Source organism: Scyliorhinus torazame, unplaced genomic scaffold (genome assembly GCF_047496885.1).
Source record: "Scyliorhinus torazame isolate Kashiwa2021f unplaced genomic scaffold, sScyTor2.1 scaffold_1858, whole genome shotgun sequence".
NCBI classification, from domain to species: Eukaryota; Metazoa; Chordata; class Chondrichthyes; order Carcharhiniformes; family Scyliorhinidae; genus Scyliorhinus; species Scyliorhinus torazame.
In genome coordinates, this window is record NW_027309585.1 from 1 (window position 1) to 25,677 (window position 25,677).

At 48.2% G+C, this 25,677-nt stretch overlaps 1 protein-coding gene across 1 annotated transcript; it reads right to left on the reverse strand.

Annotated features, from left to right (window-relative positions):
• Window positions 1–2,534: 2,534 nt before the first annotated feature.
• Window positions 2,535–17,603, reverse strand: LOC140407720 (translin-like). The gene is made up of 5 exons (XM_072495016.1): window positions 17,459–17,603; window positions 13,889–13,982; window positions 9,187–9,283; window positions 8,741–8,856; window positions 2,535–2,652 (listed from the first exon to the last, which is right to left on the reverse strand). Exons 1-5 carry the CDS (start codon window positions 17,522–17,524, stop codon window positions 2,552–2,554), a joined length of 474 nt encoding a protein of 157 aa, XP_072351117.1. The 5' UTR covers window positions 17,525–17,603; the 3' UTR covers window positions 2,535–2,551.
• Window positions 17,604–25,677: the final 8,074 nt, after the last annotated feature.

Genomic DNA, 25,677 nt, shown 5'->3' on the forward strand with positions numbered 1-25,677 from the left:
TCCCCCCTACTGGCCATCCACCCCTAATCCATTTACTTGCCCCCCTCCAATAGCCCACCTGACAGACCAAACCAAAACAGTGCCCAACCCACCCACACCGAACCAAAAATAAACAAGAATAAGAACCCCCACCCCCCCTCAAAATGTAACACAACACCACCAATCCCCGACCATCCCCACGCCCGACCCCCCATCCCGACCCTCAGTTTATCAGCTTCTCGGCCTGAACAAAGGCCCACGCCGCCTCCGGGGACTCAAAATAATGGTGCCGGTCCTTGTAGGTGATCCACAGACTTGCCGGCTGCAGCATGCCAAACTTCACCCCCTTCCTGTGCAGCACCTCCTTCGCCCGGTTGTACCCGGCCCTCTTCTTCGCCACCTCCGCGCTCCAGTCCTGATATATTCGAACCTCCGCATTCTCTACACCTGCTGCTCCTCTCTTTCTTGGCCCACCTGGGTACGCACTCCCGATCAGCGAACCGATGAAACCGCACCAACACCGCCCGCGGCGGCTCGTTAGCCTTGGGCCTCCTCGCCAGCAATCTATGGGCACCTTCCAGTTCCAGGGGCCCCTGGAAGGACCCCGTTCCCATCAGCGAGTTTAACATGGTGACCACATAGGCCACCACGTCCGACCTCTCCAGCCCTTCCGGGAGGCCCAGGATCCTCAGATTCTTCCGCCTCGACCGATTCTCCCGCCTCGACCGATTCTCCATCTCCTCGAACCGTTCCTGCCATTTCTTGTGGAGCGCCTTGTGCGCCTCCACCTTTACCGCCAGGCCCAAGATCTCGTTTTCGTTATCTGACATCTTTTGTCGGACCTCGCGGATAGCCACCCCCTGGGCCGCTGAGTATCCAGCAGCTTATCAATAGAAGCCTTCATCGGCTCCAGCAGTCCACTTTGAGCTCCCTGAAGCAGCGCTGGATAACCTCCTGCTGCTCCTGTGCCCACTGCATCCACGCTGCCTGGTCCCCGCCCGCCGCCATCTTGCTCTTCTTCCCTCGCACTTTCTTTGGCTTCATCACCACTTTTTTAGTCGCCCGCTCCTGGTCCAAGCCATACACTGTCGAATAAATGCCGTTGGGGGTCCTGAAAAGAGCCCAAAAGTCCGTTCCAAGCGGGAGCTGCCGAATGTGCGACTTAGCTCTTAATAGCCGCAACCGGAAGTCGGCGCTCACATCCCATGAACGAATAAAAAAACATTCAAGATTCTGAGGGGTCTTGACAGGGGTGGCCGCTGAGAGGACATCTCCTCTCACGGGGAACCTAGAACTAGGGGGGCAACATTTAAAAATAAGGAGTCTTCCATTTCAGAAGGCGATGAGGAGCAATTTATTTTCTTAGAGGGTTACGAATCTTTGCCATTCTCTTTCCAGAAGAGCAGTGAAGGCAAGGTCATTGAATATATTCAAGGCTGAGGTTGAGTTTTTAACCAGAAGGGAGACCCCAGTCATGAAGGACAAGCAGGAAAGTGGAGCTAAGGCCAGAATCCGATCAGCCATGATTTCATTGTATGGCGAGGAAGGCTGGAGGGGCCAAATGGGGCTACTCTCCTTCTATTTCTTATGACACCGTGTGCTCTCCCTCTCATCAGTGAAATCTGGGCGCAGACACAGACACAGAAGGCTAGGTAGTCAGGCTGAGAAACCTTCCCTGACCACTTGCTGGCCGCGTTAGGCCATCAGGAGCAATCCCATGAGGAGGCTACCAATCTGTTTTCTCTCCTCTCCACGGTGCGTGGCCAAAAGGTCCGGAGTGTGGGACCAAAGCACAGCTAGAAATGAAAGAGGAGAGCCCCCTCAGATAACGAAAGAGGGGCTGTAGCCCCATGCATCCTACAGAGATGCAAAACACAGACTCTTGCAGGCTGCAAAACTTACAGGCACCCCTCGAGTTCGGGAATCGACTCAACAAATCTATTTTCCTGGGACCGCCAGGTGTTATACCCTGCACACCAAAAACCCCGACAGGCAAAGGGAGGAGTGTTAAACTGATACACATGGTCGACACAGAACGCAGGTAGTCTGCAGTCAAACTCTGAAATAATAACGTCTTTCACCCAGTGATATTATCTAACATATATCTAAGAGTTTTAGATTTTAACAATCAAAATGAAGAATGACCTCATGGAATTTGTTGTAATCGAATTTGAATGAGTTCATGAGAGATCAACGCGGGATCTGTGTGAATATCTGACCATTTTCTTATGATTGATTCCTTCATCACAAATTACACACCAATCTAACCAATTCATTAGCATATTAAATGAATGTTCATCACCAGTACTTATTTTGGGTGAAAATTATGGAGTTATGGACTGGAGCTCAATTGGTAGCTTAAAATGATTAAGTTACAGAATACTAAGTGCCCAGCAGCAGGTTGGAAGCTCTAGTCTAACTGAGCGGTTTAGACAGTAGGCATACAGAACACTTGTGGAGAATCCGATTGCAGTACAAGGTAAGTGACCCTCCGCGGTTGTCTAACCATCTAATCTCACCAGCAGCGCAGTCACTTGCTCCACTGGCCCGCCTGCCTTTGGATGGCATTCCATCAATCGTCCCGGTGTCTTACCAGTTCATTCGCTAGGATCAGCAGTCCCGAAAGATAGTCCTCGATATCCAGATGAAAGCCTTTGTCTCGGTACACAGTAACTGCAATCCAGCCACAAAAACAATGTTAGAATTAGTTGTGGCAAGTGCACCTTCAGTCAATTAAAACAGCCCAGGTTGGTAAATAATGTGCAATGCACAGAATGGTACAGCATATGAGGAGGCCACATATGAGGAGGCCATCAGCACATTGATCATATGTTGGTTCTTTGAAAGAGTTATCCAATTAATCCCATTCACCTGGCCTTTCCCACATTTTTCCCCAAAAAGAATTTATCCCTTTTAAATCTGCTTCCCCAATACTTGTAAACAGGGCATTCACTGTGTAAAAAAAAAATCTGTGTTTTCCCCCGCTGATCACTTCAAATCTGTGACTCCGGCAACTGGTCATTTTTCTTTATTTCTTCCACCACAGTGGGCTAAACAGCTGGCTTGTAATGCAGAACAAGGCCAGCAGCGCGGGTTCAATTCCCGCACCGGACTCCCCGAACAGGCGCCGGAATTGTGGCGACTAGGGGCTTTTTCACAGTAACTTCATTGAAGCCTACCTGTGACAATAAGCGATTATTATTAAAATCCTTCTTGATTTTAAATGTGCTGATATAAATCTCCCCTTAACTTTGGTGCTCGAAGGAGAATTTGGCTACAAGAGCAGTTCAGAGACCAGGAATTCTGTGGTGAGTAATTCACCCCGACTCCCCAAAGGCCTGTCCCCACCACCTACTAGGCAAAAGTCAGGAGTGTGATGGAATGCTCACTGCTGGCCTGGATGAGTGCAGCTCCAACAACACTCAAGAAGCTCAACACCATCAAGGACAAAGCATCCACTGCAATCCAGAAGTTCAAGGGCAACAGACGCATGGGAACCCCAACATCAGCATGTTTCTCTCCAGTCCACACAACCCTTACTTGGAAATATATCCCCGTTCCTTCCCTGGGCCAACTCCTGGAATTCCCCCCCAAATAGCACAGTGGATGTACCTACACCACTGGATTGCGGCGGTTCAAGGCAGCTCATCACCCAACTTCTCAACGGCAATAAATGCTGGCCCAGCCAGAGAGGCCACTCTTCCATTCTGCGTACAAGAGACTCAGTCTCTCCTTGAATGTTGCCAAAACAAAACTCACATCAGCCCAGACCTGATCAACCAAACATTCCACCTCCATAAATGTTGAAGGAGAGACTCGGGAAATGTTGAACACTTCCCCTTCCCTGGCAGCCGCCTCTCTCAAAAGGCCACCATGGATGAGGAGATCCAGAACTGGATCAGCTGCTCCAAGTCAGCCTTTTCCAAGCTGCAGCAGCAAGTGTTCGACAACAAAGACTTCCGCAGGTCAGTGAAAGTCCCGGTGTACGGAGCAGTTATCACCACCGTACTCCTGTACTGCCGTGAGAGCCGACTGTGCATTTATTAGAGAGGAGTTCCACCTGCAGCGAGATGCAGGCAGATCGGTCGAAGGCCATCGAGAAGCGCCAGCCCCCTTGAAAGGCTTGACGGGGAGAGTCGAGAAGTGCCTGGAGGCACAGGGCTCGCAGATCCAGGAGATGGAGAAGGTGATGTCCGACCACAGTGATCGGGTGGTGGCACTGGAGGCAGAGGTGGGGCTTCTCGAGGACCTTTCCCAGTCACTAAGGGCAAAGGTAGAGGAGGGGAACAGATCCAGAAGGCAGAAACTGTGTATCGTTGGCTTGCCCAAGTTGTTGTTGTTTGTTTATAATCACGTTTACCGAGGTACAGTGAAAAGTATTTTTCTGCAAACAGCTCATTGAAAATAAAATAAAATACATAATAGGGCAACACAAGGTACACAATGTAAATATATAGACACCGGCATCGGGTGAAGCATACAGGGGTGTAGTATTAATCAGGTCAGTCCTTAGGAGGCTAGGGCTGAGAGAGTTGATAGAAAGCATAAAAGGGATGGTCCCGGGAAGGCCCCGGGGTCGGACAGTCAGCCGGCCGAGTTCGCAACGGAGTTGGCACCACATTTACTGGGGATGTTTAGCGAAGTGCTGGAGAAGGGGCAGTCGCTGGAGACATTGATCCAGGCGTCAATCACGCTAATCCCGGAGAAGGGGAAGGACCCGTTGGAGTGTGGGTTATACAGGCACATATCATTGCTAAACACACATGTGAAAGTGTTGGTTAAGTTAGTGGTGGGGAGGATGGAAGGGTGCGTTCTGTGGGTGGTCAGGCAACTTTCCAGTAACATTAGATGGTTATAAAATGTGATCATGACCCCAAAGGGATGGTTACTGCAGCTAGTGGTCGCTATGGACGCGGGGAAGACTTTCAACCGGGCGGAGTGGCGGTACCTGTTTGAGGTTTTGGGAAGGTTTGGGCCGAGGTTTGTGGCGTGGGCATGTCAGCTGTACGTGGCCCCTGTGGATAGTGTACGGACAAATGAGCTGAGTTCATGGAGCTATGGGTTGCATAGGGGAACGAGGCAGGGTTGTCCCGCTGTCGCCACTGCTGTTCGTGCTGGCAATGGCCCTTATGGGGTCAGAATATTGGCAGGGGGATCATTTGGGGGAGTAGGGAATACCGGGTGTTGCTGTATGCAGAGGACCTGCTGCTCTTCGTATCGGACCCATTTGAGAGTATGGGGAGGATTATGAACATACTAGAGAGGTGGTTTGGGGCCTTCTCGGGCTATAAGCTGAATGTCAGAGTGAGGGGTTTCTGATGAATTTGGTGGGTCGGGAACTAACCTGGGGGTGTTGCCATTTAGAGTTGTCAGGGACAGGTTTAGGCATTTGGAGGTTCTGGTGACGGGGGTGTGGGTGACGATGCACAGGTGGAACCTGGCAATGTTGGTGGAGGAGGTTAGAGAGGACTCTAGGAGATGGGATACGTTACACCTGACACTCGGCAGGGATGGTCCAGGTGGTGAAAATGAACGTTCTGCCAAGGTTCCTATTTGTATCCAGACCCTCTCGATCTTCATTCCGAAGGACATTTTCCGGAAACTGGATGTAGCACAGGGCTAAGTCGCTGGCTTTGAAAGCAGACCAAGGCAGGCCAGCAGCACGGTTCAATTCCTGTAACAGCCTCACCGAACAGGCGCCGGAATGTGGTGACTAGGGGCTTTTCACAGTAACTTCATTTGAAGCCTACTTGTGACAATAAGCGATTTTCATTTCATTTCATGTAGCGATTTTGGAGTTTGGGGAAGGTACCTCGGCTGAAGAGGGCCCTGCTATAGAGGCAGAAAGTGGGGTTGGCGTTACCAAATCTTCTGCACTACTATTGGGGTGGGGGGGGGGGGGGGGGGGGGGGGTGCCGAATGTGAAGATGGTGAGGTGGTGGTAGGAAGGAGGAGGGGTTAGAATGGGTCAGGAGTCCTGTAGGGGGGTCCAGCCTGAAGGCCGTGGTGACAGCAGTGCTTCGCTGGCACCGAGGAGATACACGGAGACGCCGGTGGTACAGTCCACGATTCGGGTGTGGAACCAGTTGAGGGGACACAATAGGATTGGGGGGGGGGGGGGTGGATGTTAGTGCTAACACCACTCTATGGGAACCCTGGGTTTAAGCTAGAGGAGAGGTGGGGCTGGTGAGGGTGAGGGGATATCTGGAGGAGAGGTTTGCCAGTCTGGAAGAACATAGAACATATAGTGCAGAAGGAGGCCATTCGGCCCATCGAGTCAGTACCGACCCACTTACGCCCTCATTTCCACCCTATCCCCGTAACCCAATAACCCCTCCTAACCTTTTTGGTCACTAAGAGCAACTTATCATGGCCAATCCACCTAACCTGCATGTCTTTGGGCTGTGGGAGGAAACCGAGCACCAGGAGGAAACCCACGCAGACGGGGGGGGGGGGGGGGGGGGGGGACACATGGGGGGGAACTATGACTGGCATGGAGTCATAGAGGTTTACAGCAAGAAAACAGGCCCATCGTCCCAACTTGGCCACCCAGCTTTTACACTAAACTGATCCCAATTGCCCGCATTTGGCCCATATCCCTCCATACCCAGCTTTCCCATATAACTGTCTAAATGTTTTTTGAAAAGACAAAATTGTATTGCATGGAAGCATGTTTCCTGGGGTGTTTGTTCACTGTAATCTGTTTTTGATACATGTTGTAATAAAATACATTTTTTAAAAAAGACAAAAATTGTACCCGCCTCGACTACTGCCCCTGGCAGCTCTCTCCAGACACTCGTGTGACCACCACGTGTGTGAACAAATTGTCCCCTCTGGACCCTTTTGTATCTCTCCCCTCTCACCTTAAACCTATGCTCTCTAGTTTAGACTTCCTTACGTTTGAGAAAGATGTTGACTATCTACCTTATCTATGCCCCTCATTGTTGTATACAAGATCACCCCTAAGCTCCAAGTAAAAAAAAGCCCCAGTCTATCCAGCGTCTCCTTATAACTCAAACCATCAAGTCCTGGTAGCTTCCTAGTAAATCTTTTCTGCACTCTTTCAAGGGCAGCACGGTAGCATTGTGGTTAGCACAATTGCTTCACAGCTCAGGGTACCAGGTTCAATTCCGGCTTGGGTCAACTGTCTGTGCGGAGTCTGCACATCCTCCCAGTGTGCGCGTGGGTTTCCTCCCGGGTGCTCCGGTTTCCTCCCACAGTCCAAAGATGTGCAGGTTAGGTGAACTGGCCATGATAAATTGCCCTTAGTGTCCAAAATTGCCCTTAGTGTTGGGTGGGGTTACTGGGTTATGGGGATAGGGTGGAGGTGTTGACCTTGGGTAGGGTGCTCTTTCCAAGAGCCGGTGCAGACTCGATGGGCCGAATGGCCTCTCTCTTCTGCACTGTAAATTCTATGATAAAGTTTAATGATATCCTTTCTATAATAGGGTGCCCAGAACTGTACACAGTATTCCAAGTGTGGGCCTTGCTAATGTCTTGCAATTTATCATGGCCGATCCACCCACGCAGACACAGGGAGAACGTGCAGACTCCGCACAGGACAGTGACCCAGCGAGGGAATCGAACCTGGGACCGTGGCGTTGTGAAGCCACAGTGCTATCCACTTGTGCTACCCGCGCTGCGGGAGAGGGTGGAGCTTCCGAAGGGAAGCGATTAGAGGTATATGCAAATGAAAGACTTTGCACAGAATGAAGGGGTTCTCCCAAACTGCCAGAGTATACCTTATTGGAGCGATTACTGCTCTCGGATGTGGAAGGAGAGGGCAAGATTGGGGATATAAATGGGCGGCTGGGTGAGCGGGGAGGAGCACAGGTGGTGAGGATTAGGAGAAATGGGAGATGGTGCGGGGGGGTGCATATGACTCGGGCGAGGATGAGTGGGTTCTTCCAGAGGGTGGCGGACAGGTGCGAGAAGTATGGGCGAGGACCAGCAAATCACACGCATATGTTCTGGGCCTGTGAGAAGTTGGAGCGATACTGGCAGTGGGTGTTTGGGACATTATCGAAGGTTATGGAGGTAGAGGTCGGGCCGGACTCTATGATGGCGATTTTTGGGGTATCGGAAATGCCGAAGCAGATGGAGGGGAGGGAGGAAGACCGACGTTGTGGCCTTTGCCTCTCCTGTTGCCCGGCAAAGGATTCTGTTGGAACGTCGGTCGACAATGCCACCGAGTGTGCCGGCCTGGCTGGGGGACCTGTACGACTTCCTCCGATTGGAAAAGATTAAGTTTGAATTGAGGGGATCAATTCTTTGACGCACGATGGGGACTGTTCATGACCATGTCTGAGGAATTGTTCGTCGCTTGGGGTGGGGTGATTATGGGGAAAATCTTGCACAAACTGTGAGGTGTGGAGAATGTTTGTTGATTTATTTATGTTTTCGTACCTTTGAATATGTTTGTAATTGAATATATTTAGAAAGAAATTAGTGCAATCTGAAACACAACAAAATAACACCAACATCAGAATGGGGCAAAATAGGGAGCTGGAACATGGGTGATGAACACATTCATTCAGGAACAGGCTTAGTTTCCCTTCCTGAGAGCAGTGACCAGATCAGGAATAGCCACAGGGACACCCACACCTTACAGCTTGGTGGCACAGTGTGCATCACACCCACACATAAAAGGCAGGAGTGGGGGCTCTATCCAGATCTTTGCTTTAAGTAGCAGAGCCGTCTCGCAGCTACAGCCACTTAACAAAAGCATCAATAGAAGTGAGGGAACAGCAGCGTGACACACTTCCGAGTATTCCTGCAACGGCTTCCCGAGTCACCAGGGTTTCCGTCTCCAGATACACCACGAACGCTGCCAGGAAGATGAGGCGTTGCAACACAAACCTCCAATGCTCATTAAACCTGCAAAACAAAATTCAGTGTCAGATAAGCTTTGGTCCATCAAGCCTACAACACGCCCGATTGCTGCAGTATTACGACTGGACCCTGGAAAATCCCTCTCTGAAACCTTCAGTTAATTGAAACGAATCCAGGAGATCATAGACCATGCACTGTCCGCCTTCTATATGACATGCTTCTGTCCCTGTCAAAGGTTACAGGAAGTCAACATCCAACCTATCAAGCTGGCAAAGCATTCCAGAGTCTCATAATCCTTGGGGAAATGAGTACTGCCCACACCTAGTCTATTCTCCCTCTATTTCCATTTCCTGCACTTGTATTATTCTCACTAACCTGTAGTACTGGTCTGGCGGGAACTTGGTCTTCAGTTCCTCTAGATGTATCTTCACAGCATTAAAATGTTCCCGTGCTTTCTGACACTTATTTGGCACTAACATATACAAAAGGAGAAACAATCAATGACTTGGACTGAGAGGGCCACACAACATGTAAAACCGTAAAGTTCATCACCACCTGGTGTCCTGAGCCAATATGTATGCTTCAATCAAAATCACAAAAGCAGATTGTGGGAACGTCCTGTGTGCAAATTGGCTGCTGTTTTTCCAACATTACCAAAGGGACTAAGCTTCAAGGTGTATTACAGCGGCTGTCAAAGGGCTTTTGGGAGTCACCAAAGTGACTAAGCTTCAAGGTGTATTACAGCGGCTGTCAAAGGGCTTTTGGGAGTCTTGAGGTTGTGAAAGGAGCTGTTATTTCTTTCTTTGCGTTGCACACTAACTTTTGGTCAAGTGCCACAACCATAGCCATGGGTGGCTTTCGAGAGAGTAACAACACAGTGGGATTGGAAGTGGTTCTGTGCATTTCCTGCACATTGAGTTGCGGAGTGTTGGCAATTGGGGTCCTCGCACTTCCCCACGGGAAGAGAAAAGGAGGAAAACTTATGGGATCGATAAACTGATTCCATTGTTTCTGGATTTGGAGCTGGGATAATCTGCCCCCCTAGTAATATATTCTTGCCCTCTTTTTTTTTCTACAGAGCAATAAAAGGAGATGGGAATAGCATCAAGTCGCAGGTCAGTTTGATGGTAAAGCTGAACTAGTTGTGAATGCAGAGACAGAACAACTGTTGTTATTGTTTCTCTTCCCACACCCAGCGGTGCACCAAGGCAGACGTTCGACTGTTTCCATAGCTAGTAATTCCTGGACCAGGTCGCTAGTCTGTCACCAGAGGCTCATAGCTTGAGGGGTGCCACTCCACATCAAACATGGCTGACCAGGAGTTTCTCACATGTTGGGAAGGATTTGGCAGATTGACACTCAACCTGTTCAACTGCGTTGTGAACGCATCTTCCTTGGTCATTAAGTCCTGGAATGGGATTTGAACTCGGAGCTTCTGGCTCAGAGAGAGGGATGTTACTATAACAAGAAGTCACAGGTGTAGGTTTTGAGGCCATAGATTTAGAACTGAGATGAGGAGGAACTACTTTTCGCAGAGAGTAGTGAATGTGTGGAATCCGCTGCCCCTCAGTGCGGTGGAGTCTGAGTCATTAGATAGTTTCAAGAAGGAGATAGATATATTTCAGATTAAATAACGGGATATGGGGAATAGGTAGGGAGGTGGATTTGAGACCAGGAAGAGATAGCCATGATCTGATTGAATGGTGGAGCAGGCTCGAAGGGCTGAATTGCCGTCTTCTGCTCCAAATTCCTATGTTCCTATGTACTCACTGCACCACAAAACCTCCCTATACAAACAATGATAACATGTATTTATCCAGAGACTTTACCATAGGAAAGTGCCCCAAAGGTACGTCTCACAGGCATAAGGCAAAAAAGCCAAGAACACCAAGCTAAAGAAGATGTTAGAAAAGGGTTGTCAAAGAGAGAGTCTCACAGAAGCGGTGGAAGCCAAGATGCAGGGGGGCTTAGGAATGGGGTTTTCAGAAGTTGGCGACCTGGCCTGCAAAAAGCATGCCCACCAACGTTATGGCAGAGCTTGAGCATGCATAGCGCATCAGAGGGAGAGATTGGGGAGGGGGCGGACTGGGAGTGGGGGTTGTTAGGGAGCAGCAATGATTTCAAAACGAGTATCTTTATTTGAGGCTTAGGAAAGCAGAAGCCAATGTTGGTCAGATAGGGCAGGGGACTCAAGTGTGGTACAGAACACAGGCAGCAAACCTTTTGACTGGCAGAGGTGGTGACAAGTGGCGAGATCATGGAACGGATAATCCAAAGGCCCAGGTAATTGTTCTGGGGACATGGGTTCAAACTGTACTTTAATCAGTTAGAGCTATTTAATTTGGAGTAGCATGGACTTAGAGGTTTATTTTTTTTTTAAATCTGGTTCACTAATGCCACTTTAGGGAAGGAAATCTGCCATCCTTACCTGGTCTGGCTGACTGGTGACTCCAGACTCACGGCAATGTGGCGGCGACTAGGGGCTTTTCACAGTAAATTCATACTTGTGACAATAAAAGATTCTTCTTCTTATTATTATTATTATTATGTGGTTGTCTCTTAAATGCCCCTCTGAAATGGCCTACAAGCCACTCAGTTCAAGGACAATCAGCGGTGGACAAAAAATGCAGGCATTGCAGTGCCGCCCACATCCCATGAAAGAGAAAGCTAAGAGGATCAGTGGCTGGCATGGTTGATACGGGGGTAACAAGAGGTCGAAGGTGACAATGGTTGATGGCTTCAGCAGCAGGCAAGTTGAGAAAGGGGTGTGGAGACAGGTGATGTTATTGAGGCACAAGTAGGCAGGCTTTGTCAGAGAGAGTTGAAATAGAATGATCATGGAATCCCTACAGTGCAGAAGGAGGCCATTCGGCCCATCGAGTCTGCACCAGCCCTGGGAAAGAACAACCTACTTAAGCCCAAGCCTCCACTCTCTCCCCGTAACCCCACCTAACCGTCTGGACACGAAGGGGCAATTTGCCATGGCCAATCAATCTAACCTGTACATTTTTTGATACCAAGCTTGTAGACAATCTAGTACAAGCAAGGCAGTGACCGGAGGAATCATTGACAAGGGTTTGGGGTTTGCATACCAATGGATGCTGATGGCTTCAACCTTCCCAATGATCAGCTGGAGGAACTGCCAGCATTGAGGAGGACGCAAATAAAAGCAACTAAAAAGCAAGGTCAACTGAACGGCCGTCCTTAACTGAAATAATCCAGGGCAGCGCCAGGCACTTATAATAATAATAATAGAATAATAATAATCGCTTGTCACATGTAGGCTTCAATGAAGTTACTGTGAAAAGCCCCTAGTCGCCACATTCCGGCGCCTGTTCGGGGAGGCTGGTACGGGAATTGAACCCGCGCTGCTGGCATTGTTCTGCATTACAAGCCAGCTGTCTAACCCACTGTGCTAAACCAGCCCCTAAAAAAAGTTCATCACCACTTCAATGAAAAATAAAACCCTCGATACCTCAAATAATTAACACTAAACCAAAAAGATCATGATTGATTTTGATTATCAAGTGTGTTTGGAGTGTATAAAACCTCCTCTCTTCCAAAATCTGCTGGGAGTTTTACAGAAGCAAGGACTACTGTCTGCATTCCACCATTCACATATTGTAGATGCAGGACACCCAAAATAAAGAGAGACAGTGCTGGAAAGACTCAGCAGGTTTGACAGAATCTGTGGAGAGAGACAGACAGAGTTAATGTTTCGAGTCCAACCTGACTTCTTCAGAAAACACAGGTTTTGGAGTTCTGACTTGAAACATTAACTCTCCACGGATTCTGTCAGACCTTCTGAGTTGTTCCCCAGAACTTTCCTTTTTCGATAGGTGACCAGTGGTCTAGGACCGGAGGTGGAGGGAGAGAAGTCATCCAGGCTCACATCTGAGATGCCTCAGTGGGCAGCAGCGGGAATCAACCAACTTACAGTGCAGAAGTAGGCCATTCGGCCCATCGGCTCTGCACCGGCCCTTGGAAAGAGCACCCCATTTAAGCCCACATTGATCACCATAACTCCACTTAACCTTTTTGGACACGAAGGGCAATTTGTCATGGCCAATCCAACTCAACCTGCACATCTTTGGACTGTGGGAGGAAACCGGAGCACCCGGAGGAAACCCACGCAGACACGGGGAGAACATGCAGACTCCGCACAGACAGTGACCCAAGCCAGGAATCGAACCTGGGACCCTGGAGCTGTGAAGCAACTGTGCTAACCACTGGCTACCGTGCTGCCCTAAATACCGACCAAAACGAATTGTCCATACCATTTTACACCATCATCCAACATATCGAAACGAGCCAATGAAATATTTTTGAAGTGGAGTGGCTGCTGTTAATGGAGAAAATGTAGCAGCCAATTTGCACACAGCAAACCCCCTCAATTAGCAGAGAGATAACTAATCAGATAATCTGACTTTTTGTGTGACATTGATTGAGGGATAAATCTTTGACCAGGACACCGGGGGAAACTCCCATGCTCTCGTTCAAAATATCATGGAATCTTTTACATCCACCAGTGCTGGCAGACAAGGCATTGGTTTAACGTCTCATTGGAAAGATGGCACCTCTGACAATGTTGCAATCCCTCAGTACCCTCCTGCAGTACCAGCCTCGGTTTTTGTGCTCAAGCCCTGCAGGGGGACTTGAAGCTGGAACTTTGTGATTCAATAGTGAGAATGCGGTCTCACAAAGCTGCTGAAAAGATCTGTTGGGCGGAGGGCACAGAAGAGAACAGCAAGGCCACTGGCTACATCCCACTTGCTAAACGTATAATGCACCTGGTCCCACTCCCCAGCCCAATTATTTATTTGTTTCAAGGAGACGAAGAAATGGATACAGAGAAGAAAATAGGAGAGGAAAAGCAGAAATTAATGAGGAAACAAAATGAAAATAAAAACAGCGAGAAAAATTTACCACATTATCAATTTCCTCTTCTCGGACAGATGTACAGCGGTGACCATTTGGCCCATCGTACCCGTGTTTGTTCTTTGGTCGAACTATCCATTTACTTCCACCCCTTCTTGCTCTTTTCCCTTAGTCCTGCAAATGTTTTCCCCATGCTTACCGTCCTTCAAGCCGGATGTCTGATGAACAGTCTGCAGCAGGGTAAGAATCTCACGTGCGGTCTGTTCGAGGCCTTGAACAACTTTTCTGATTTCCTATAAACACCAAGAGAAATGAGAGAATGGGGTAAGTATAGCAGTGCAGCGAATCAAAGGGAGGAAGACCACAGAATCCACTATTTAGTCAGCAACAATCTTGTGGGTGTTTTGAAAGTGTTATTGAAATATCCTGTGGACAGGAGTCACCATATAGGTGCATGCTTTCCTAAATGCAGCAATCATCCTTATCGCCTTCTCTGGATGGTTGGATTTCCCACAACATTAGGAATAGGTGTAGGGTCCTATTGCCAATTACCTTACCTTAAATCGGTGTCCTCTGGTTCTCAATCCTTTCACCAAAGAATACAGGCCCTTCGGCCTTCCAAGCCTGTGCCGGTCATACCAACCTTGGCCAAAACCCTCAGCACTTCCTTGTGCCGTATCCCTCTATACCCATCCTATCCATGCATTTGTCAAGATGCCTTTTGAACATCGTTAATGTATCTGCTTCCACAACCCCCCCTTGCAACAGGTTCCAGGCACTCACCGCCCTCTGGGTAAAAGACCTGCCTCGCACATCTCCTCTAAACTTTGCCCTACGGACCTTAAACCTATGCCCCCTGGTGACTGACCCCTCCACCCTGGGGAAGAGTACCTGCCCATCCACTCTATCCATGCCCCTCAGAATCTTGTAGATCTTGATCAGACCTTCTACAGGTGCGCGATAGAGAGCATCCTATCCAGCTGCATCACAGCCTGGTATGGCAACTGCTCAGTCCGAGATCGCAAGAAACTGCACTGTGGTGAACTCAGCCCAACGCATCACACAAGCTTGCCACCCCCACATTGATTACTTATACAGCTCACGCTGCCTCAGGAAGGGCAGACAGCATTATCAGAGACCCCTCCCACCCAGGCATTGCCTTCTTCCAGACCCTTCCATCAGGCAGAAGGTACAGAAGTCTGAAGACTCGCACATCCAGACATAGGAGCAGCTTCCCCACAGCTACAAGACGCCTCAACGACTCCCCCTCGGACTGATCTGTTCTCTGTAAGAACACTATTCACAATGCCCTATGCTGCTCTTGCTCATGTATTTGCTTTGTTTGGCCCCTTGTTCCGCACTGTAACCACTGTTTTGTCGATGTACCATTTGTCAACGTTCCCTGTTGATTACTCGTGTGTCTACTATGTACGTACTGTGTACGTTCCTTCGCGCAGAAAAATACTTTTCACTGCACTTCGGTACATGTGACAATAAATCAAATCAATCACTCAATCAACCAGGTCGCCTTTCAATCTCTGTCATTCTAAAGAAAACAGTCCGAGTCTATTCAGCCTCTCCGCATAGCGAACACCCAACAGACCAGGCAATATGTTGGTGCACCTCCTCTGCTCCCCATCCAAAGCCTCCTTTCTTTTTAGGGGCAGCATGGTGGTAGCACAATTGCTTCACAGCTCCAGGGTCCCGGGTTCAATTCCCGGCTTGGTTCACTGTCTGTGTGGAGTCTGTACGTTCTCCCAGTGTGTGCGTGGGTTTCCTCCGGGTGCTCCGGTTTCCTCCCACAGTCCAAAGATGTGCAGGTTAGGTGGATTGGTTATGCTAAATTGCCCTTAGTGCCGGAAATTGCCCTGTGTTGGGTCGGGTTACTGGGTTATGGGGATAGGGTGGAGGTGTGGGATTGGGTAGGGTGCTCTTTCAAAGAGCCGGTGCAGACGCGATGGGCCGAATGGCCTCCTTCTGCATTGTAAATTCTATGATCCACATCCTTCTGGTAGTGGCGACCAGAATTATGTGCAATATTCCAAGTGCGGCCATACCAAGGTTCTATACAACTGTAGCATGACTTTCCAGTTTTTATACTAGATGCCCCATCCAATGAAGGCAAGCATTCGTATGCTTTCTCGAGTACCTTGTCCACTTGGGTTGACACTTTCAAAGATCTGTGGAGCTGCACGCCCAGATTATCTGACTTTCTATATTCCTAAGAATTTCGCCATTTGCGGTATATTTCCCCTCTATGTTAGACCTACCAATTGCATTACCTCATATTGAAATGAAAATCCCTTATTGTCACAAGTCGGCTTCAAATGAAGTTACTGTGAAAAGCCCCTAATTGCCACATTCTGTCGCCTGTTCGGGGACATATTTGTCCGGGTCAAACTCCATTTCCTATTTCTCTGCCCATGTCTCCAACCTATCAGTTCCTGCTGTATCCTCCGACAATCCTCAACATTACCTGCCACTCCACCAACCTTGGTGTCATCCGTGAACTTACTAATCAGTCCAACTACATTTTCCTCCAAATCGTTTATGTATACTACAAACAACAGAGACCGTAACACAGAACACCACTAGTCACAACCTTCCATTCAGAAAAACATCCTTCTGCTGCTACCCTTTGCCTTCTGTGACCGAGCCAGTTCTGTATCCATCTTACCACCTCACCTCTGATCCACCTTTTGTACCAGTCTGCCACGAGGCACCTTGCCAAAGGCTTTACTGAAGTCCATGTAAACAACATCCGCTGCCCTCCCCTCATCAATCATCTTTGTTACCTCCTCAAAAAACTTGATCAAGTTAGTAAGGCTCCTTCACAAAACCATGCTGTCTATCACTTAGGAGTCCATTTGTTTCCAAAAAGGTATAAATCCTGTCCCTGCGAATTCGCTCCAATAATTTACCAACTACCAACGTGAGGCTCACCAGCCTATAGTTTCCTGGATTATCCCTACTACCTTTCTTAAACAGCAGTACCGCATTAGCTATTCTCCAGTCCTCTGGGAACAGTTTCTCCCCATCTACTGTGCAGACCCCTCATGGTTTTGAATCATTCCAGGGGTTTGAGCACACAAGAGGGTTGCTAACTCCATTTTTTTTTTAAAATAGAACATAACTGGTGAATTAAATGTATTTATTAAATGTACTCCTGGAGGTTTCATCATATGACTTGCCCCCATTAGGGCAGCACGGTAAGTGGATAGCATTGTGGCTTCACAGTGCCAGGGTCCCAGGTTCGATTGCCCACTGGGTCACTGTCTGTGCGGAGTCTGCACGTTCTCCCCGTGTCTGCGTGGGTTTCCTCCGGGTTCCTCCCAAAGACATGCAAGGTTAGGTAGATTGGCCATGATAAATTGCCCTTAGTGACCAAAAGGTTTAGGGAGGGGGTTATTGGGTTACGGGGATAGGGTGGAAGTGAGAGCTTAAGTGGGTCGGTGCAGTCGATGGGCCGAATGGCCTCTTTCTGCACTGTTTGGTCTATGTTCATACCCTAGCCATTAGTTGGCCAACACTTCTATGCTGGTGGTGCACTGCCTTCCTGCATCCATCGCCCCGGTCCAGCCCTTTAAGAACTGGGGGGGGGGATTTCCAGGTTTATTCTCCCTGGTCCCCCCCCCAACCCCAACCCCAACCCCCACCCCCTGGGTCGCTCTTGTGGCCTCTTGCTGTGCTCACCCACCCCATAATTAGTTTCCCAATCAGCTGCTGGGTGGCTTTGTCTGCCCCCTCCTCGGTTGCTATGGAAACTCACCTCCCTCACATCCTGGTCCGCGGTGAGAGAGCTCTGGATAACACTGAACAAATCCGTCACCGACATCGTCGCTGCCCCTAACGGTAACGCTGATGAAAGGTAAAGAACGCGGGTTTATTCGCACGAGCAGCTCCCTCTGCAGCGCAGGCAGCGGGCCTCGTGCGACAGGCTCGCCGGGGAGAGGGGGGGGGGGTCTTTTCCTACCGCTGGTCGAGTATGAGATCCGTCCAGACAACTGGCCTGACTTTTGTTTCTTTTTTTAGAAAGAAAAAGGAAATCGACCCGCGTTCGCTACTTTTAAAAGCTTCTCTCCCTCTCTGCTCGGAGGTGAGAGATGGAAAAACAGTTTCTCATCTTATTTGGCTGCTTTATCTGACGAGCCCTGTGACGGCATCTGCGTGGAAGCCAAGCGAATGCCAGGACCCTTTCTTTTCCCCGCCCAACGGCCGGGACGCCGGGTTTTTAACTTCTGACCTTCCGCGCGTCACTTCCTCTTTCCGCCTGTGAGGCAGCCAGAGTGGACGTTCGGCCATGGTGAGTGCGAGCGAGCGGGTGGAATCAAATCCATCGCCATCTTCCTTCTCGCGGCAGGTCGATCGTCAAAAGGACAACGTGTTTCCGTCCAGAAATACTCGCTGCACCGTCGGGAATTTGTATTAAAATGAACGTTTTAACAGTTGAATCAATAACTCGCTTAGGTTCTTGGAGGGGGAGGAGGAGTTCAGGGCTCTGCCTGTAACCTGGGCCTGCCTCTCTCTGGGTGGAGAATTCTTCACCCAGAGGAGATGGGGATGGGGGGATAGGAACAGAGGAATCAGGGGGTTCATGTTCAATCATTGAGGGACTGGGTGGGTCGAGAAAGTTTTTAAAAAGGCATTTGGGGGGGGGGGGTTATAGGTGGTGCACAGGGTAGGGTAGTTGAAGCCCACATTCCAGCAAAGAATAAATTAAAAAGAGATGAGAGACTTGTGCTGTCCGGAGAGATTGGCATGGCTGGAGCGGGAAGAGATTTGACAGAGGTGGTCACTGCTGTGAAGGTCTAGACTGTTATAATAAACTTCCAACAGTCAATAAAGTACTTTTAAAGTCGCTGTTGTAACTTGGGAAGTGTAGCAATAAGGGTGTGTGTAGTAAGCGCCCACAAATGTTTTAATGACCAGGTGATCTGTTCTTTAGATGTTGATTTGCGGGTTTGTGTCACAGTCGATGGATGAGGATAGAATACCGGGGAGAGCTCCCCCGCTTCTTTTCAAAATAGTGGCCATCAAATCTTTTGTGTTTACTTCAGAGGAAAGACAGGGCTGTATAATTTTCCTCCAAAAGGCAGCATCTCCAACGGTCCAGTACTTCCTAAGTACTGGATTGTCAGCCTTGATTTTGTGTTCGCGGGCCAGAGCAGGATTGACCCCACAACCTGATGAATTGGATGTGACCGAGCAAATGGTCCAGAATCAGAGGACACTGATTTTAAGGTGTTTGGATAAGAGCCAACGGTGACAATGAGGAAAGTCTTTTCAGGTATTACACAGAACATACAGTGCAGAAGGAGGCCATTCGGCCCATCGAGTCTGCACCGGTCCAGTTAAGCCCTCACTTCCACCCTATCCCTCCAACCCAATAACCCCTTCTAATCTTTTTGGACAGTACAGGCAATTTTAGCATGGCCAATCCACCTAACCTGCACGTCTTTGGACTGTGGGAGGAAACCGGGGCACCCGGAGGAAACCCATGCAGACGGGGAGAACGTGCAGACTCCGCACAGACAGTTACCCAGCGGGGAATCGAACCTGGACCCTGGTGTTGTGAAGCCGCAGTGCTAACCACTATGCTATCTTGCTGCCCATTGAGTGGTTAGGGTCTAGAATGTACTGTTGAGAGTGTAGTGGAGAAGATTCAATTGTGACTTTTAAAAGGAAATCGGACATGCACCTGAAGGGAAAAGGTGAGTCTAGCAGGGCCACGAGAGACCGAATGGCCTCAATCTGCTGTCGCCATTCTGTAATCCTGATGTATAACTTTCTTTGGTTTACTTTGTTCTTGCAGCCATCCCACAAAACGTTCAGGATCAAGCGATTCCTCGCTAAGAAGATGAAGCAGAACCGGCCGATTCCGCAGTGGATCCGCATGAAAACCGGCAACAAGATCAGGTATGGGTTTGAGACGGGAGGCTCAGCGTTGACCAGTGTTTGTCTTAACCCAACTACTGACAGTTTACATAGTGCCTCAGTGCAGTTGCTGTACCTGTGACCCACGGCTCATCTACTGAAGGTTCATGTGTGTGTGGTGTCTCGGCTCATCTACTGAACCTTTATTCATGCCTTTGTGACCACTGGACGTGACTATTTCTAGCACCCTCTACGTTAGGCACCCACATTGTTTTTTTATTTCGCAAACCTGAGGTCATCCATCATTCTGCTCCACCTGACTTGTACCAAATCCCATTCACACATCGGTCCTGTGCTTGCTGACCTACATTGGGCACGGGAGCAATAGGTCAGAAGGTGAGAGCATTGAGGGAGAACTAGGGAATAGGGACAGTGTGGCTCTGAGGCAGAGCAGACGGGGAGAAGTTGCTGAACACAGCGGGTCTGGTGGCCTGAAGTGCATATGTTTTAATGCAAGGAGCATTACGGGTAAGGCAGATGAACTTAGAGCTTGGATTACTACTTGGAACTATGATGTTGTTGCCATTACAGAGACCTGGTTGAGGGAAGGGCAGGATTGGCAGCTAAACGTTCCAGGATTTAGATGTTTCAGGCGGGATAGAGGGGGATGTAAAAGGGGAGGCGGAGTTGCGCTACTTGTTCGGGAGAATATCACAGCTATACTGCGAGAGGACACCTCCGAGGGCAGTGAGGCTATATGGGTAGAGATCAGGAATAAGAAGGGTGCAGTCACAATGTTGGGGGTATACTACAGGCCTCCCAACAGCCAGCGGGAGATAGAGGAGCAGATAGGTAGACAGATTTTGGAAAAGAGTAAAAACAACAGGGTTGATGTGGTGATGGGAGACTTCAACTTCCCCAATATTGACTGGGACTCACTTAGTGCCAGGGACTTAGACGGGGCGGAGTTTGTAAGGAGCATCCAGGAGGGCTTCTTAAAACAATATGTAAACAGTCCAACTATGGAAGGGGCGGTACTGGACCTGGTATTGGGGAATGAGCACCAGGCCAGGTGGTAGATGTTTCAGTAGGGGAGCATTTCGGTAACAGTGACCACAATTCAGTAAGTTTTAAAGTACTGGTGGACAAGGATAAGAGTGGTCCGAGGATGAATGTGCTAAATTGGGGGGAGGCTAATTATAACAATATTAGGCGGGAACTGAAGAACATAGATTGGGGGCGGATGTTTGAGGGCAAATCAACATCTGACATGTGGGAGGCTTTCAAGTGTCAGTTGAAAGGAATACAGGACAGGCATGTTCCTGTGAGGAAGAAAGATAAATACGGCAATTTTCGGGAACCTTGGGTGACGAGTGATATTGTAGGCCTCGTCAAAAAGAAAAAGGAGGCATTTGTCAGGGCTAAAAGGCTGGGAACAGACGAAGCCTGTGTGGCATATAAGGAAAGTAGGAAGGAACTTAAGCAAGGAGTCAGGAGGGCTAGAAGGGGTCATGAAAAGTCATTGGCAAATAGGGTAATGGAAAATCCCAAGGCTTTTTACACGTACATAAAAAGCAAGAGGGTAGCCAGGGAAAGGGTTGGCCCACTGAAGGATAGGCAAGGGAATCTATGTGTGGAGCCAGAGGAAATGGGCGAGGTACTAAATGAATACTTTGCATCAGTATTCACCAAAGAGAAGGAATTGGTAGATGTTGAGTCTGGAGAAAAGGGGTGTAGATAGCCTGGGTCACATTGTGATCCAAAAAGACGAGGTGTTGGGTGTCTTAAAAAATATTACGGTAGATAAGTCCCCAGGGCCTGATGGGATCTACCCCAGAATACTGAAGGAGGCTGGGGAGGAAATTGCTGAGGCCTTGACAGAAATCTTTGGATCCTCGCTGTCTTCAGGGGATGTCCCGGAGGACTGGAGAATAGCCAATGTTGTTCCTCTGTTTAAGAAGGGTAGCAAGGATAATCCCGGGAACTACAGGCCGGTGAGCCTTACTTCAGTGGTAGGGAAATTACAGGAGAGAATTCTTCGAGACAAGATCTACTCCCATTTGGAAGCAAATGGACGTATTAGTGAGAGGCAGCACGGTTTTGTGAAGGGGAGGTCGTGTCTCACTAACTTGATAGAGTTTTTCGAGGAGGTCACTAAGATGATTGATGCAGGTAGGGCAGTAGATGTTGTCTATATGGACTTCAGTAAGGCCTTTGACAAGGTCCCTCATGGTAGACTAGTACAAAAGGTGAAGTCACACGGGATCAGGGGTGAACTGGCAAGGTGGATACAGAACTGGCTAGGCCATAGAAGGCAGAGGGTAGCAATGGAGGGATGCTTTTCTAATTGGAGGGCTGTGACCAGTGGTGTTCCACAGGGATCAGTGCTGGGACCTTTGCTCTTTGTAGTATATATAAATGATTTGGAGGAAAATGTAACTGGTCTGATTAGTAAGTTTGCAGACGACACAAAGGTTGGTGGAATTGCGGATAGCGATGAGGACTGTCTGAGGATACAGCAGGATTTAGATTGTCTGGAGACTTGGGCGGAGAGATGGCAGATGGAGTTTAATCCGGACAAATGTGAGGTAATGCATTTTGGAAGGGCTAATGCAGGTAGGGAATATACAGTGAATGGTAGAACCCTCAAGAGTATTGAAAGTCAAAGAGATCTAGGAGTACAGGTCCACAGGTTATTGAAAGGGGCAACACAGGTGGAGAAGGTAGTCAAGAAGGCATACGGCATGTTTGCCTTCATTGGCCGGGGCATTGAGTATAAGAATTGGCAAGTCATGTTGCAGCTGTATAGAACCTTAGTTAGGCCACACTTGGAGTATAGTGTTCAATTCTGGTCGCCACACTACCAGAAGGATGTGGAGGCTTTAGAGAGGGTGCAGAAGAGATTTACCAGAATGTTGCCTGGTATGGAGGGCATAAGCTATGAGGAGCGATTGAATAAACTCGGTTTGTTCTCACTGGAACGAAGGAGGTTGAGGGGCGACCTGATAGAGGTATACAAAATTATGAGGGGCATAGACAGAGTGGATAGTCAGAGGCTTTTCCCCAGGGTAGAGGGGTCAATTACTAGGGGGCATAGGTTTAAGGTGAGAGGGGCAAGGTTTAGAGTAGATGTACGAGGCAAGTTTTTTACGCAGAGGGTAGTGGGTGCCTGGAACTCACTACCGGAGGAGGTAGTGGAAGCAGGGACGATAGGGGCATTCAAGGGGCATCTTGACAAATATATGAATAGGATGGGAATAGAAGGATACGGACCCAGGAAGTGTAGAAGATTGTAGTTTAGTCGGGCAGTATGGTCGGCGCCGGCTTGGAGGGCCGAAGGGCCTGTTCCTGTGCTGTACATTTCTTTGTTCTTTGTTTATTGGCTCCTCGTACACCAACAGCTCTTTCTGTTAGTTAAAAGTATGTACCTGTTAGGGCAACACGGTGGCGCAGTGGTTAGCACTGGGACTACAGCGCTGAGGACCCGGGTTCGATTCCCGGCCCTGGGTCACTGTCCGTGTGGATTTTGCACATTCTCCCCGTGTCTGTGGGTTTCACTCCCACTACCCAAAGATATGCTGGTTAGGTGGATTGGCCACGCTAAATTGCCCTTTAATTGGGGGGGGGGATAATTGGGTTCTCTTTAAAATAAAAAAAATTTAAGTGTGTATCTTTTCAAATTCTGCATGGTCTCACCTCTTCTTATCCCTGTAATTTCAACGGTTATTGTGAGAAACTAAAAGCTCTTGGTGTAGGGGTAAGATATTATACTCCCCGTACACATGCGGCTGTGTGGCAAAATCTGGCTCCAACTTCATCTACAAGTTTGCTGATGACATGAATGTAATGGATCGGATCTTGAACAATGAGACAGAGTACAGGGGGGAGATAGAGAACCTAGTGGTGTGGTGTAACACCAATCCCTCAATGTCAGCAAAACTAAAGAGCTAGTCGTTGACTTCAGGAAGCAAAGTATTGTGCAGACCCCTGTCTGCATCAACGGGGCCGAGGTGGAGATGGTTGACAGCTTCAAATTCCTAGATGTGCACATCACCAAAAATCTGTCCTGGTCCACCCACGTCGACGCTCCGACCAAGAAAGCCTTTACTTCCTCCGGAAATTAAGGGAACTTGGCATGTCCACATTGACTCTTGCCAATTTTTACAGATACACCATAGAATGCATCTGGCTGCATCATGGCCTGGTATGGCAATTGCTTGCCCCAAGACCATGAGAAATTACAGAGAGTCGTGAACACAGCCCAGTCCATCACACAAACCCGACTTCCGTCCATTGACACCTCCAGCTGCCTTGGTAAAGCGGGCAGAATAATCAAAGACCCCTCCCACCCGGGTTATTCACTCTTTCAACCTTTTCCATCGGGCAGGAGATACAAAAGTCTTGAGAACATGCGCTAACCGATTCAAAAAAAGCTTCTTCCCGCTGTTAACAGACTCCGGAATGACCCTCTTATGGACTGAACTGATCTCTTCACACATCGTCTCTACTGAGTAGCGCCACACTCCGTAAGCTTCACCCGATGCCTGTACCTACATATATTTACATTGTGTAATTATGTATGTGCTATGTTTTTTTTTCATGTATGGAATGATCTGTCTGGACTGTACGCTGAACAATACTTTTCACTGTACACGTGACAAAACATCCAAATTAGCATGGATAGATTATTGGCTACCTAACTGGAAACAGGGCAAGCATAACGCTCCTTTTCTGGTTGGCAAGATGTAATGAGTGCTGTGCCACAGGGATACCGGTGCTGGTGGCCCACAACTTTTTACAATTATACAAATGACTTGGATGAAGGGATGGGGCCAAATTTGCTGATGACACAGAAATAGGTAGTATTACGATCCTGGACCAAACCCCAATCGTTGCTAGGCAGAAACCCCAATATTTTTCTAATTTATAAAGCTGAGGGAAGGATATTTCCCTCCAGCAGTGACTCCATGTGCAAATAGGGATATGCTATATTAAAACAAACTTATTAACAGAGTATTAATCTAACTTCCGAGGAGATAGCATACAACTACCAGTTAAACCAGGCTTGACAATACAATGAAACACTTTAACTCTTTACTACGATTTTCTTTATCTCTAATGTAATGTGAGAGTACCTTTAAGAAATGTGTGCCTATAAATATCTGTAGTGAGAGTACCTTTAAGAAATGGGTGTTTACTACTGCAGTGATGTCAGAGTGGGTGGAGCTGGGCATTCTGTCAGCTTTTTACTTTCGTTTTAGGCTGTTTGCTGCAGGTCGTTAGTTTTGTTTTCAGTGTTGGAGCTGAAGCCAGACCAAGCAGGTGTACTGCTGTTCTCTCTGCCATCAAAGGACTATCTCTTGATCATTTGGTGAATTCAGAATTATAAATATTTTCAGTAGTGAATGTCAACAGAAATAGGTAGTATTACGATCCTGGACCAAATCCCAATCGTTGCTAGGCTAGGCAGAAACCCCAATATTTTTCTAATTTATAAAGCTGAGGGAAGGATATTTTGCTCCAGCAGTGATTCCATGCACAAATAGGGATGTGCTATATTAAAACAAACTTATTAACAGAGTATTAATCTAACTTTAACACAGAGGAGATAGCATACAACTACCAGTTAAACCAGGCTTGACAATAAAATGAAACACTTTACCTCTTTAGTGCGATTTACTGCTTCTGTTAAAAAGTGTTTTTTTAAAGTCGTATGGATGTTAAAAAGGAACGCTTAAAAGGTTTACTTAGTTGTTGTAGTCTTTGGGGGTTGTATTTGAATTAATGGTTGCTAAAATGTTTACTGTATGTTTTAAAAAGGTTAACTTGAGTTCATAGAATAAACATTGTTTTGCTTTAAAAAATACTTTTCCATTTCTGCTGTACCACACCTGTAGAGTGGGCCATGTGCTCCCCATACCACAATCTAGTAAAAGTTGTGGGTCAGATGAACTCCATGATACACTTTGCGGTTCTCTAAACCCTGGCCCATAACACTGATCAAGCAAAACTCACCTCTGGTCAAAGCCCACTTTTAAATATAGTTCACAAACACAGGGTTACATAACAAATGGCAGGAGGAGAGGAGGCCATTTTGCCCTTCAAACCTGCGGT

What these genes read in the sequence shown, in the direction of transcription:
- LOC140407720 (XM_072495016.1), bottom strand. Translation starts at nt 17,524, where the DNA reads ATGTCGGTGACGGATTTGTTCAGTGTTATCCAGAGCTCTCTCACCGCG. An exon ending in CGGACCAGGATGTGAGGGAG is followed by an intron (nt 13,983 to 17,458) that starts GTGAGTTTCCAT and finishes TGGTGTTTATAG; the next exon opens with GAAATCAGAAAAGTTGTTCA. An exon ending in GACATCCGGCTTGAAGGACG is followed by an intron (nt 9,284 to 13,888) that starts GTAAGCATGGGG and finishes TGTATATGTTAG; the next exon opens with TGCCAAATAAGTGTCAGAAA.